This window comes from Protomyctophum parallelum, assembly GCF_964188405.1.
Source record: "Protomyctophum parallelum genome assembly, chromosome: 10".
In the NCBI taxonomy this organism is placed as follows: domain Eukaryota; kingdom Metazoa; phylum Chordata; class Actinopteri; order Myctophiformes; family Myctophidae; genus Protomyctophum; species Protomyctophum parallelum.
The window spans coordinates 17,160,005-17,174,283 of NC_139704.1; the positions used below are offsets into that span (position 1 = coordinate 17,160,005).

At 42.5% G+C, this 14,279-nt stretch overlaps 1 protein-coding gene across 1 annotated transcript; it reads left to right on the forward strand.

The window, feature by feature from the left end:
• Positions 1-8,839: 8,839 nt before the first annotated feature.
• Positions 8,840-11,020, forward strand: LOC310865697 (protein diaphanous homolog 2-like; the record flags this gene model as incomplete). The annotated part of the gene is made up of 1 exon (XM_083774909.1): positions 8,840-11,020. One exon carries the CDS (start codon positions 8,840-8,842, stop codon positions 11,018-11,020), a length of 2,181 nt encoding a protein of 726 aa, XP_083631035.1.
• Between the last annotated feature and the right edge of the window lie 3,259 nt (positions 11,021-14,279).

The window sequence follows — 14,279 nt, forward strand, 5'->3', positions numbered from 1 at the left end:
CAGGGGGTTCGTATATGGTTAACGCACGGCACCCAACTTGGGTGCCCACATTTTTAAAGTAATTTACTGAAGAGTCACAGCTCTCCCACACATATAGTCTATACGTGGAATCAGTTAACTATTACCATCACCATTGCTCAGGTTTGTGCTACACTGGGAGACATTATGTTTCACCCTGTGTGTGTGTGTGCGTGCAATGCTTTGCGGGTAGTGCAGCATTTTGACAATGTAGAAAAGACCCCGCAACCCCGGCCCACGAGCATCGCTACCATTCTGTCTCCCACACACACTTCAGTATAAGCTCCATCTAGTGCTCACTCACGCCTCTCTGTGCCGTTGTACGTCGTCCTCAGCTCCACTTACTTCTGTATTGCCTTTCTGTGCTTTATGCGTCTGGCATACGTTTTCCCTCTGGCGCAAAATCTGTGTTACATAACGGCAGCGGTTCTACAACTTTGTCATGTCGTCGAGCGGTGGTGGAAAGTATAACTAAATGCATTTACTTACTGTGCCATGTTATTTTCTGGTTATTTATTCAGTTTTATTTTCTGTCACATAACAGATCTACAAGCTACCATTGTGTAGCATCGTGACGCATTGTGAGGTTGTAGAATGTAGATCTTCTCTTTTTGAATAGCTGAAGCATAACACATAATAGTGTTAAAGTCTTAAAACTGAGATGCTATATATTACATATTTTGTTGGATTATTAAATTATTAAATTATTGTTAAACATCTGCATTACAAAATTTACAAGACCGCATGGAATTCTGCACAGAATCTTATCCAACAACAACAAAATATTCTTTTGTTCTGGGTCTGAGAGGCTAAATGTCATCAAATGGTGGTCCTTGGATCAAATTCCCAATAAATAATCGGCCTTGACATGAAAAGGGTTGAAAATCACTGCTGTAGTAGAATTACCTTGCTGTGCCTGCTTACCGCAAACCACAGAAAATGGCCACCATAACTCTGGTGTGTTGACGAAGCAAGTGCTGTGTTGTGTGTCGTTGGCAGGAGGCCCGTTGGTTGTGTGGAGGCTTCATGACCAACCATATGTCAGCGGACCACATGCCTGCATGCATCCCATCCCATGCAGGTGCACAGAGGGATCATGCTATAGGTGCATGGGATCGCTAGTGATTTAGTCATCATTCATCCGCACATCCCCCTACATATCTCATACATATCTTATCCTGTATGCACAACCGGTGTGCTAAGCGGATTCTTTTATTATTCTTGTCTTTTCTTCGTTTTCTTTTTTCTTAAAGAATTAGATCCTATACATGTGTGAATCTCTACTGAATATGGATCAAAACGATCTCCCCCCGGCACGTATTCTGGCTACGCCAACCCCCTCCTCCACGAGGAGAGGAGTGCTGACCACGCACACAGAGGGAGGTGGGTAGAAAGACGGAGAGAGTGTGAACACGAGAGGGACTGGCTGGGCAGGCTGTCCTGACAGAGAGAGAGAGACAGGCTGTGAACGAGAGAAGACAGACAGCTGAGAGACAGAGATAGTGTGTGTAATGAGGATTCTTTTGTTGGGAGAGGAGGGGACGTCTCCTTGCTGACTTAATAAAGCCAGAGGAGAAGAATATCTCTGGGATAACAGTAATGATGTGCTCGGCTGTCTCGTTTGACACTCGTGGCATTTAGATGGAGTGCAACGAGAAAGGACAAAAAACCCACAATGAAGGGAATTAACAACAACAAAAAAAAATTGAAAATTGGTACTGGTATCTGTCTCCCCGTTGTTCAGTTTAGTGCATACTTTGTGTAAAGATGATTGTATAGTAGTATACCACTTCTGTGTGGCCTGTCCTGCATGCCTGCCAGCTGCTCGCTCGCTATAGGTTTTGTAATGGTGCAGATGGTGTCAGGTGGCTTGCCAGTTCCCACACTGGAACTACAAATTGCTTGTACAGTATGAAGGTCGTACTTGTGTGTGTGTGTGTGTGTGTGTGTGTGTGTGTGTGTGTGTGTGTGTGTGTGTGAGTGCGTGTGTGTGTGTGTGTGTGCGCGGACACCTGCACATGCACACCTCCGCGTATCATCCCCAAGCACGCATGTGTGTGTCTGTGTGTGTGTGTGTGTGTGTGTGTGTGTGTGTGTGTGTGTGTGTGTGTGTGTGTGTGTGTGTTTGTGTGTGTGGGGACACCTGCGCATGCACACCTCCGCGTATCATCAGCAAGCACACACAAAAAACATGTGGATTATTTCTGTAACTCAATTCCTGGGTTACTTGCGTTGAGTTATATTTCTGGGTTATTTTCCAGAGCCATAACCATTTCCTGGGTTATAGGGACCCAATTCATGGGTTTTTAAAGTGGGTTAAGACTTCTGGGTTATTTTTCTGAGGGTAACCCCATTGTTGGGTCGGATAGGTCACACCCCATGGGAGTGGTTAGAGGAAGTCCATTTCCCAGCATACACTGGGGTGCCAAGGACCGTGTGTTATTGTTCTTATATGTGTTATTATTTGAATATTAGAATGTGTATGTTTAGGGTCGTTGTGTTTAGTGTTTTGTTATGGTATTATTTGGTGATATGTTGTTTTATGTGATTTGTTAGCAAAACCATGAATGTAAATGTCTGTTTGTTTGGTCAGTCTCTCTCCCCTTTTTCCATTCATATGTATATGTATAGTAACTGTTGGAAAGGGTTTGTTGTTGATGGTTGCTCCAACAAAGAGTTTTCATGCCTCTTGCAGGCAACTATACACTGGGATATTTATGTAACCGATCCCAGCCATATCCATTTCCTGGGATAGAGGGACCCAATTCATCGGTTATAAGATTTCTGGGTTATTTTTCTGAGAGTAACCTTATTGTTGGCTCAGAGAGTTGGAATTGATTGATTGATTGATTGATTGATTGATTGATTGATTGATTGATTGATTGATTGATTGATTGATTGACTGATTGAGTGAACCAATAATGCTTCATTCATAACCGACATTATGGGTCAAAATAACTTGGAAGTTGGGTTATGCTGACCCTCTGAATGGGTTATTTTTATAACACAAATTATGGGTCAAAATAACTTGGAAGTTGGGTTATGTTGACCCTCTGAATGGGATATTTTTATAACCAAATAACCCAAGTTATAACCCAAGTTATGGGCCAAAATTAATAACCATTTTGTTGCCTCAAAATAACCCAGGGGTTGAATAGGACCCTTTGTAACCCAGGAGGGGGGTTAAAAATAACCCAAGATGGGTTATTTTGACCCAGCCATTTTTTAGTGTGCATGCATATGTGCGTGTGTGCGTGTATGCGCGCGTTTGCGCTCAAATGCTTTTGTGGAGAAACTAGCGGGCAAGGTCATGGAGGAGATTGGGTTTGGGTGACTGACTGAAGACGGCTCCTATAGAAGCTGACTGACCAGGCAGAGTGAGATATGGTTCTTCATAGTAGAAGGAAAAGGAAAAGCCCTTCAAAGCTTATTCTTAATCCTGTTTCTATTCCAAGACCTCGTGCCTCCATCCTCCTCCTGCTTCCCATTTTAATCTCTGACACTACATTAACATTGACACTATTTCATAGCACTTTGGAATACATTTTATGCCAGCATGGCCACCTAGAATTACTCATTTAGCCCCGTCACCTGCCGGCGAGATGCCGGATGGATGGTTTGACCTACTCACAGCTAATTTCTCATGACTTATCCGACTCCACACTGCACGCCGCTCGGCCCAAATGTGACCTTTTCTAATTGTATTATCAGCAACAGAATCAAAATGACAGTAATCAGTGTAATGAGGTGGCAACATTTCTGCCCCACTGTGAGGATTTGTTCCCAAAAGGCCATAAATGAAAATAGTATTTTTGTAGGTTAATCATTTGCATCTCGATTGAGATGCAATAGTGGACGGTTATTTTGTCCAAAGCATGAGATATTCTTCCGGCTCCTCTTTAATTGATTTATCTTTATCTACATTCCATTTGATTTCTTTCTTCCTGTAAACAATGCCTCTCGGGGTCTGTGAACCTTGAGTTAGCCATTTCAGACAAACAGCGTTCCTGATAGTTGGGCCAGTGGCTTAGCATGCGAGCGTGTATTTGAACGTCTTGCACTGATTGTATTGGAAGATTGTGAACTCCCATTTTGTGCTCACTGTACTCTCTGATGTCAGGGGACCCTTTTATCCATCTGTGACTTTTTTAAACCACCAAATAATCAAAAGGATGCGCCGCTGCTCCAGCACGATGGTTATCTTTGGAATAAGACACGGCGAGCATTTGTTTCAGAACGTTGGCGAAGAAGACATGATGGCAGCAGTTTGTGACAGAGGAACCTGACCTATGCATACCTCACCTCTGCATCCTCTATAGTCACACCATCCTCAGGCAGTCTCACAGCGTCACATGATCCTCAGGTATAGCATTTCAAACTGCACAGAGAATCCGAGTGTGACCTTTACTCGCCTGCAATTCAAACACATCCACCGCTCCAATTACTGTAGTTTGCCATTTGAAAGTTTGTCGTTCTTACAAGTCGATTCTTTGTCAAGTGTGTTAAGCCCCAAACCATCTTGTACTATCTCAACACAATTACATCAACAAAACTTTGTTAAAAGGTCAGCGGTGAATGATGGATTATAACTTGTTTTTATAGAGCACTAGACCTGTACGTGCAGGTCGCAGTTGGCCACCAGCCTACTTGGGAACGATGCAACTTGGGAACCTAATGATATACGTTGTCATATAGCACCCGTTTTAACTGTCAGCCGGTGTCCCACATCTGTGTATGTGCCTGTGTGCCTGTGTGTGAAGACTGCAAACTGAAAAGTGTACTTGGCAATCAATTCGGCCCACTGGGAGAGCCTGATTGGTTGAGCCTCAATTGGCAGAGGCTGGAAATAGAGCGTTGCAGTCCCACCCCCTTTCAGAACGACGAGTGGCCCAGGAAATGATTATCCATTCATTTTCTCCATAGGCTTTTCAAAAAGTATTTATTTAAAGACTGTTACGCCGCGGACAAAGCCAACTCGGATCGTGACAAATCATGACAATAATTACATATTATTATTTTGGGCCGATCAAATAATTAGTAAGAAGAAAAACAAAACAAATAGTGTTGTATCCTGCCTTTATTTTCTTCTTTCAAATGATTTGATCGGCACAAAATATTGTGTTTGTTGTCATGATTTGTCACAATCCGAGTTGGCTTTGTCTGCGGCGTAACCGTCTTTATATAAATACTTTTTGGAATGGAATGGAATGGAAAATACTTTATTAATCCCCGAGGGGAAATTGATTTGTTACAATAGCAGCAACAGGCAGCCAGCGTTACGCAGCGCCAAAAAGATACTTCTCATAGAAGCTAGGAGAAGAGCCTATGGATAAAATGAATGGATAATCATTTCCTGGGCCACTCCAGGTTCTGAAAGGGGGTGGGACTGCGACGCTCTATTGCACAGGTGAAAAAAATAAGTTGGCCTCATTAGGCCCACTGGCAGAGCCTGACCACCTTTTGTGGTGGTTCTGGAGAACTGTGGGTCCGACCGACTCAATACCTGGCACTGCACTCCCTGTGGGGGTGTGGAACGTGTATGTCGAATGTGAAGTCGGTGGGTCAAACGGTTCTCGAGTTACGTGCATTACAACCGTGCACATGTGCGCACGTACGTACGCAGAGACGTGGCACATTTATAGTAGGATGTCATTACATCATCATCATACTATCATTCTAACAATGTCTGAGTTTGTGTCTGTGTGTGTGTGTCTGTCAGAAACAGTGCCGTAACTCCTTACTGCCTGCACCAATCACTCCCACACACAGGCATTGACCATATGCATGTGGAGGGCGTAACGAAGCCCTTTTTCGATTTGACACATTAATGATTATTAATGAATTGATTAGTCAATTACAAACGCACCCTGGCGCAGTGCCCCCTGCGGCCACAAGGGGGGGGGCAAATATCTCACAACGGGTAAGGGCTAGTGTTTACCAAAAATGTAAAACTAAAATAGCGAAAACAGCTGATCTACAAGCTCACAATGCGTCAGATTGCAAAACACAGAATAAGAAGGCTTCAGTGATTAACATTAATATAGGGCCATATTGGAATAGAGACTATAGTGTGTCATTGCGTAATGGAGCGGAATGTGTTCAGATCTATTAGCTCCAAGGAAATGGTAAATAATTTGGAATTATTGACTAGGTCATTCGTGCATCCACACATTGTGAATTTACTACAGTAATTCATGTACAGTGATTCATGTTGGCAACTGCCATCAGCGCAGTGTGACTCAACACCACTGTGTCCCCTGCTGACCACATATACACATTAAAACCTTTCACTCTATCTTATTTATTTTTTTGGGGGGGACCAGGATCCAACACTTACAAATTAGATTGACACTGCTGCCACAGTGCTGCTGTGTAATTTCATATTATTTCTGACACCAGCACAGCCCATGTGGGTGCTGTGTGTGAATGCCTGGCAGCTCATATTTGACATGCCAGGAGGAAGGATTGTGAATGCTTATTATATCTAAGAAGCAAAGATGTCACACTGGATGATGGTTGAGGACATTTTACGTCATACGGTAGATGAATCCTTTAAACTGTTTATTTTCCTTCCATTAAACGTTGATTTAACACAGTACTCTTCTGTTGGCATCAGTAAAGGATTGGAGAGTATAACATTTACAATATATTTCTTTGATTGTGAACAGGCACCATGTCATGTCCATTTAGCTGGTTAAAACAAACTACACAAAATGTCTTCTAAATCATGGCAGTTTTCTGAAAAACCTATGTTTCTATGTCAGTGGTTCTCAAACTAGTTCATGCCAAGGACCTACAGAATTAGATGTATTTGGCCGCCGACCCCCATCTGGAAATATTTTAGTTAAAAATGTTCGCTCTGAAAGAATATAAATTCAAAGATGTGTGCCACATTTTCATGATAAAAAAAAATAGCAGATCTACAAGCTCGTAGTGCGGCACTCGGTGCAGCGCTATGAGCTTGTAGACCTGCTTAGAACAGCTAAAGTTTAACATAATGCTTAAAACACCAAAAGGGGTTCCCGCCCACGGCGCCCAGGGCAGCAACACCTTGGTAGAGGTTTGGGTTGTGTATAGTTTTACCTTCATGTTGTAACTCCAAAGGTGGGCAAAAAAAAAAGGAATGGTTGCTCCATCGATTAGAAATTGATCATTCAAAATAGACAGACAGACAGTATAGACCGGGGTGTTCAAAAGGTGGATCACAATCTACCAGTAGATTACAAAGGCTGTGCCGTTAGATCACATGACATGCCCCTAAAACATATATAATTTAAATACAATTTGGCATCAGTTTGAAGACAAAATAAGTCATATAAACATGTAATATAGGCTATAGCCAGCTTCAAATTGCACATTATTATTATTATTATTATTATTATTATATATAACTATACTATTGCACAAATATAGCTACTTGAAGGGGGCGGCTTCGTGGGGCGGCTGTGGCTCAGGAGGTAGAGCAGGTCGTCCAATGATCCCTGGGTCGGCGGTTCGAATCCCGGCTCCTCCTGTCCACATGTCGAGGTGTCCTTGGGCAAGACACTGAACCCTACATTGCCTCCAATGAGTCTGTGTGAGCTTGCCACCATTGATGTGTGAATGTGGGAAGTGAGGACGCTGGCATCGAATGTTCGCCAGCTTCACCTCCCAATGTATGAATGAACGAACCATTGTAAAGTGCTTTAAGCACTTGGAAAAGCGCTATAAAAATGCAATTCATTATTATTATTATTATAAGAGTAATCCGTTTACATTGCCAAAGCAGTTGAAAAACAGTTGAAAATGGGGAAGGTATATGTACAGTTGGAGGGGGTACAGAATTTTGTAGAGCTATAACACATTGTGTCGTTATACGTTATACAGGTGAGGGTATTAAGCTTTTCTTCCTAACAAATAGCAGCAATTGTTTTAGAGTCACTTTGGGACAAATGGCAAAAAGACTATTTAAATAGTATACAAATAAATTATTTTCTGTTTACATTTGCAGTAGGTCTATTCTTTATAATACATCAGAATTAGCCTGGGCAGCATTCCTTTTCCGGTTTATGATCCGGTCGTTACGTCATGTTGTAGTCATTGTTTTGTAGTCAGTTCAGGACGGATTCCTCAAACCAGAACGTAATTCCTTTCCCTCAAGCCGGAAGAATAATACCTTCCCAATAAAAATGTTACTCGCTCGCTCGTAGCCTATGAGGACAATAGAATTTCCCAATGGGATAACAAAGGTATACAGACGCTAAATTGTCTCTGGAAAGTACACTCACATTCATATTTTAGAAATCAGCAAAAGTATGCCGCATCAAGGCTATGACAAGAAAGTAAAAACAAAATAGGATGAAGAGTTGTTGAGGAATTCTGATGAGTAAACATTTATTACCCCTTATAACGTATCTTTCAAGTATTTTTAGTAACTGTTCTCCATGAGCTGTGTTCTAAGGAACTAACCTTTGGAATCTTTACTGAGAACTCACATGATTATTGCGTATTATGCAATCTACTTTACTTCCTTTGTTTGCTTATACCTAGGACTGTCCTAAGACTGTTTTATCTTTGTTTCATGACCTAATCAATCAACAGACCCTCATGTGACATGCAACATGTCTGTTTCCGAGTTGTAGCTGTGGGCAGGTATAAAAACTCTGAATCCCTGTTGTTCAATTTGCCAGACTGGGTTTCCATTACATTGACATGAGGTCATGTAAGTTTTGGGTCCTTTACTCGAGTAAAATCACTCATACTTCATAGTATGAATTATTGTCTTTCCTCATTGTGTTTTGAGCATTCTGCATTCACAAATTTAACCAACCAGGACAAGAAGATGGGTCAGAACCAGAATGAGGGCATCAAGTCGGCCATGGTGTACATCCAGGAGTTGAAGTCCGATATCCAGAGCGACAAACAGCTGCTGGGCTGTCTGGAGTCGCTACTAGTCTCACTCAATAACAACCCTGTCAGCTGGGTGCATAGTTTTGGAGATGAGGGCCTTTCCCTGCTGCTCAGCCTGCTGAGGAGACTGCAGGAGGAACTAGATGAGTTCCCTAACATTGGAGTAAAATGTCAACATGCGATCCTCCTTTGTCTCAAAGCTTCAATGAATAATATTCATGGACTGAAATCCATGGTGGATTCGGCTGAGGGGATTCCTCTGTTGGTGCGAGCCATCAACCCCAGGATACCCGACATGATGCTGGATGCCGTCGAGCTGCTTTCCGCTATTTCCATTTCAGATCACTCAGACAACCTTCATGAACGTGTTCTGGAAGCCATAACAGTGGAGGCAGAGAAACAGGACATTGAGAGGTTTCAGCCACTTCTGACTGGCATGAACGAACCAAACAATGCTCTAAAGGCTGGCTGCATTATGCTCATCAATGCTCTGATCAGTCAAGGAGAGGAGGCAAACTTCAGGATCCACATCCGCTCTGAGCTGATGAGACTGGGGCTAAAAGACCAGCTGACGGAGGAGGTGAGGATGATCGAGAACGACGAGCTGAGGGTACAACTCCATGTGTTTGACGAGCAGGCAGAGGAGGACTCTGAAGAACTCAAAGCACGCCTGCACGACATACAGTTTGAGATGGACAATGTGAAGGAGGTGTTTGAAGTCCTCGTCAGCACATTGAAGGACTCAAAATCCGAAGGCTACTTCCTGTCCTTGCTACAGCACCTGCTGCTGATCCGCAATGATGATCTGGCCAGGCCTCAGTACTACAAGTTGATGGACGAGTGCATTAGTCAGATCGTGCTTCACAGTAATGGTGCTGACCCAGACTTCAAGTGCCGTAAACTCAGCCTGGATATTGAGGGCTTGATAGACAACATGGTGAATCAAACCAAGGTGGAGTCCAGCGAGGCCAAGGAACTAGAGATGGAGCTGCATGAGCAGATTGAGAAGCTGTCTAATGATCTGGAAGATGCCAAGACCAAAGTTGCCACGGTTAGTACACAGAACCAGGGACTGCAGCAACAGCTTAGAACACTGCATGAGCAGAAGCTAATGGCACACCATGAGCTGCAGATAGAGTGGAAGAAGCTGAAGGAGCTGCTGGAGCTCATCCAAGCCTCTAAGAAGCAGGACACAGACAGAGATAACAAGGAATTGCAACAACAGTTTAGCACACTGCATGAGCAGATTGAGAAGCTGTCTAATGATCTGGAAGATGCCAAGACCAACGTTGCCACGGTTAGTACACAGAACCAGGGACTGCAGCAACAGCTTAGCACACTGCATGAGCAGAAGCTAATGGCACACCATGAGCTGCAGATAGAGTGGAAGAAGCAGAAGGGAGACTATGAGCTGCATCTCCTGGAGCTCAGCCAGGAGATGGAACAGCTGGCCTCTAAAAAGCAGGACACAGACAGAGAGAACAAAGAATTGCAGCAACAGCTTAGCACACAGCAGAGTCAGAAGCTGTCTAAAGATCTGGAAGAGGCCAAAACTATAGTTGTCACCGGTAATATTCCTGTGCCAACCCCGTTCTGCAATGCCAAGACCTTCGGGTTCACCATATCCCCAACCATATCCTCAACATCAAAATCAGTGTCCTACCTCTGCAAGTTGCGTCACACCAAGTCAGTTGACCAGAAGCAGACGCTGCCCCACTTCCTGGCTGACGCGTGTCTGGAGCAGTATCCTAACGTGATGAGCTTCCCTGACGAGCTTATCCACGTGGAGAAGGCCAGCAGAGTGTCGGCAGAGAAGCTTCAGAACATGGAGAAACTTCTGGAAACATTAACTCCTAGTAACAGGGACCAATTCAACCAATTCAAGAACATGTTTCAACAAGCTGCGATGGAGAATCAGAAGAGACGGAAGTCTGAGATCAGGAGAGACGAGCTGACAAGAGTGAAGTCTGAAAAGGAAAAGGGGCAGAAATTCAAGAAGAGTCAGAGCCTTAATGTCAACGTAGAGGGTGATGGAACTGGTATCATGGATGGCCTCATGGAGGCGCTGCAGTCTGGCGCTGCTTTTAGGAGGAAGTCCAGCGCAAGCTTCTAATAGTTTTGGATTTTTCATTATAGTTTAGGTTGACTTTAGTTTAGACTAGGAGGGGGGGGGGGGTTCATGGCTTATTGCTGAGAAAGAGACTCTTTTTATGTTAGCTGTTGTTTCAAGTGTGCACTTTACTAAGTTGAGTGGTGCATTATGCTTTCATGTGACTGTGTAGTATTTTTTGTGCGTATATGCTTTTTACCTTTGTTATTTAGCCACCCCAAGACCTGGAAAAAATCATACACGCATTCATATCCTCCCGTTTGGACTACTGTAACGGTCTCTACACCATGCTTAACCATTCATCTCTATCCCGACTTCAATTGATTCAAAACACTGCAGCCAGAATACTCACAAATACCAACCGTAGGGCCCACATAACCCCTGTATTAGCGGAAACTGCCCATAGATCCGAAGTCCCGTTAGTCCGAACATGCACTGCTCCCATGCTTGCGGTTAGGTTTAGGTTTGCTCCCGTGCTTGCGGTTAGGTTTAGGTTAGGGTTAGAGATAGGGATAGTAATTTCGGAACAATGAACCTTCTGACTAATGACACTGCACCGTATTAGCCTCTTTGCACTGGCTTCCAATTAAGGCCAGAATTTTACATTTATTTTAACAACCTACAAAGCATTAAACGGGCTGGCCCCTTCATATATTTGTGACCTACTGCCCCCAAAGTCTAATGTAAGACCCCATTGGTTCTCAGACAAATATCTACTGAAGATACCAGGGTCTAACCTAAGAACAAAGGGCGACCGGGCTTTCGCAGTGGTTGCCCCTACTCTTTGGAACGCCCTGCCCCTCATGCTAAAAAATGCTGAGTCAGTAGACTCTTTTAAGAGACAGTTAAAGACGGATTTATTCCGTATTTATTTTCTCATGTAGTTCTTACCTGACTTATTTTTTTATTTTACATACCTATGTTTTTGTGATTCTGCCTCTAGTTTACCATTTTACATGCCTATGTTTTCAGTTTTTGCCTTGTTTATTCGTTGTTAAATTCTTTATTGTCTTTTTACTTTATTGTGCTATGTTTTCCTGTTTGGTTTTAACTTGTTGATTGCTTGTTCTGTGTTCTGTTCAGCACCTTGTGACTTTGTCTTGAAAGGTGCTTTACAAATAAAATTTACTTACTTACTTACATACATTACCGTACATTTTTAAATATTTTCAGCAATGTGATCCTTTTGGTTGGTAGATCATGTTGAGCAATTTAAGTAGACCTCAAGTCAAAAAAGTGTGGGCACCCCTGGTCTAGAACATCATGAAACCCAATACTGTTTGTTTGTTTGTTTTTTAAATAAAAATGTCAACTTCCTGTTGATTTTACTATTTGAAGATCCGCATCCACGGATCCAGTCCGGGTTTTCTTCCCAATAGCAAAATCAACAGGAATCTGACAGTATTACAGTACTGGGTTTTGTGATGTTCTATATTGTCTGAACCGTACATGTACATGTTAAGAGTGACTTTATTGCTGTTTCACCGTATAATGTAATGAGGAACATATTTTCAATTTCTAATCAATGGAGCAATTCTTTTTTTATTAATTGTCCACCTTTGGAGTTACATCATGGCAAGTACAAAACCCAAACCTGCACAAAAATGTTCTTACTCTTTAAGCCATATATACAGTGTGTGTGTATGTATAAATATAATATATATATATATATATATATATATATATATATATATATATATATATATATATATATATCCTCTGTTTTATATAAATATTTCAAAATGTTCTCTCCATCTCACGTGTTATTAAGTGGTCAAATGGGAGGACCGCGTGCATTTCTCAGGATGAACGATCAATCAAATAAAATCGATCATGTTCCACCTTGGCTTGGATCAATGGAACCGGTATATTTTACCTATAAGTGGTATCACTTTTTTATATTAATGTTATATTATCATTAAAATCGTATTGTTTTGGCAATTATTTGGGGGCACACTTGTAATACCCCCGCAGCCCACACAGGTTGAGAAACAGTGACGTACTATACTGCATAAAGCCACAATGCCATCCCCGATAGAGATGTTTCCTGTGGATGGTTCCCATGGCTGAGCTCTGTGAGGCTGATTTATGCTCCAACAGGCGGGGCCGGTGTGCTGCAATCAGCCTGTTTCCATCAGTGTTATGGCTTCCTGACAGCATCCAGCTGCCTCACTGTGTGTGTTGCTCTTTTACCGCAACATAGACCACGCAATCACCAATACATCCAAAGACGCAGTGCACACCGTACGCGATATGCACACGGGCCCACATTAAATGGGCCGCTTCTGTTCTCCCTCTTTCTTTTATGGTTTTTATAATATAATACATATAATTTATACGTTATCCGTGCATATAGTGATATAGATATGTTATGATATGAGCCAGAGCCTAATGGTAACATAAGAAATGCTATGAAATGCTGTGTACTGTAGGTCAATAGACCTAACGGATTTCAAAATTACCAATGGTGTCAGTTCTGATGTGATATTGATACTGCAAATATTTGATCAAACATACAGTGATTTTTAAATATTAACACGGCGTACATTGTAAATAATTCTCAATTATTTCATAAAATTTCAGACTGCAGTTGCTGGCAGTTTTTCCAGTGTACAGTATACGCCAGTGCATTTTGTTTTGCCACATAATTATCACATGACCCATATGCTGGGAATGTTGTCAACTCACTTTGTAGTGGCTTCAGTCACATGTAACAGTTACAGTAGAGGCAGTTGGTGGCTCAGTAGGATTATATATATATATATATATATATATATATATATATATATATTTCATGTCAAGGAACCCCAAAATGATACTCATTAGCCTGCGGACCCCCCATTTGAAAATACATGCCAAGGGTCCCCGGTTTGACCTGAATTAGGCTACGGCCCCCTAATGAATGGCATTCCTATCTCTGGGACCCCAATACATATTGTAAAATGAATGTTGGTTCCATTTACAGACCCATAAGGGTCCATTTGGTTACAACTATCATTTAGCTGGGGACCCCCTGGAACTGCCTCAAGGGGCCTGGGGGTCCCCGGACCCCACTTTGGGAACCACTGGACTAACTGTCCTAATGCTAACCCCAACATATCATTCCTGTCTACCTTCTCGGCTCTTGGATCTCCAAGTTTAGTCCTGAACCTGGTGTCTATCAGACTGTACAGCCCTCCCTCTATTCATCATCAACACATCCATATTACCTCAGGCTGCATTCCATCTGTCTTCAAGTTAGCCAGAGTATACTCCACTCCTC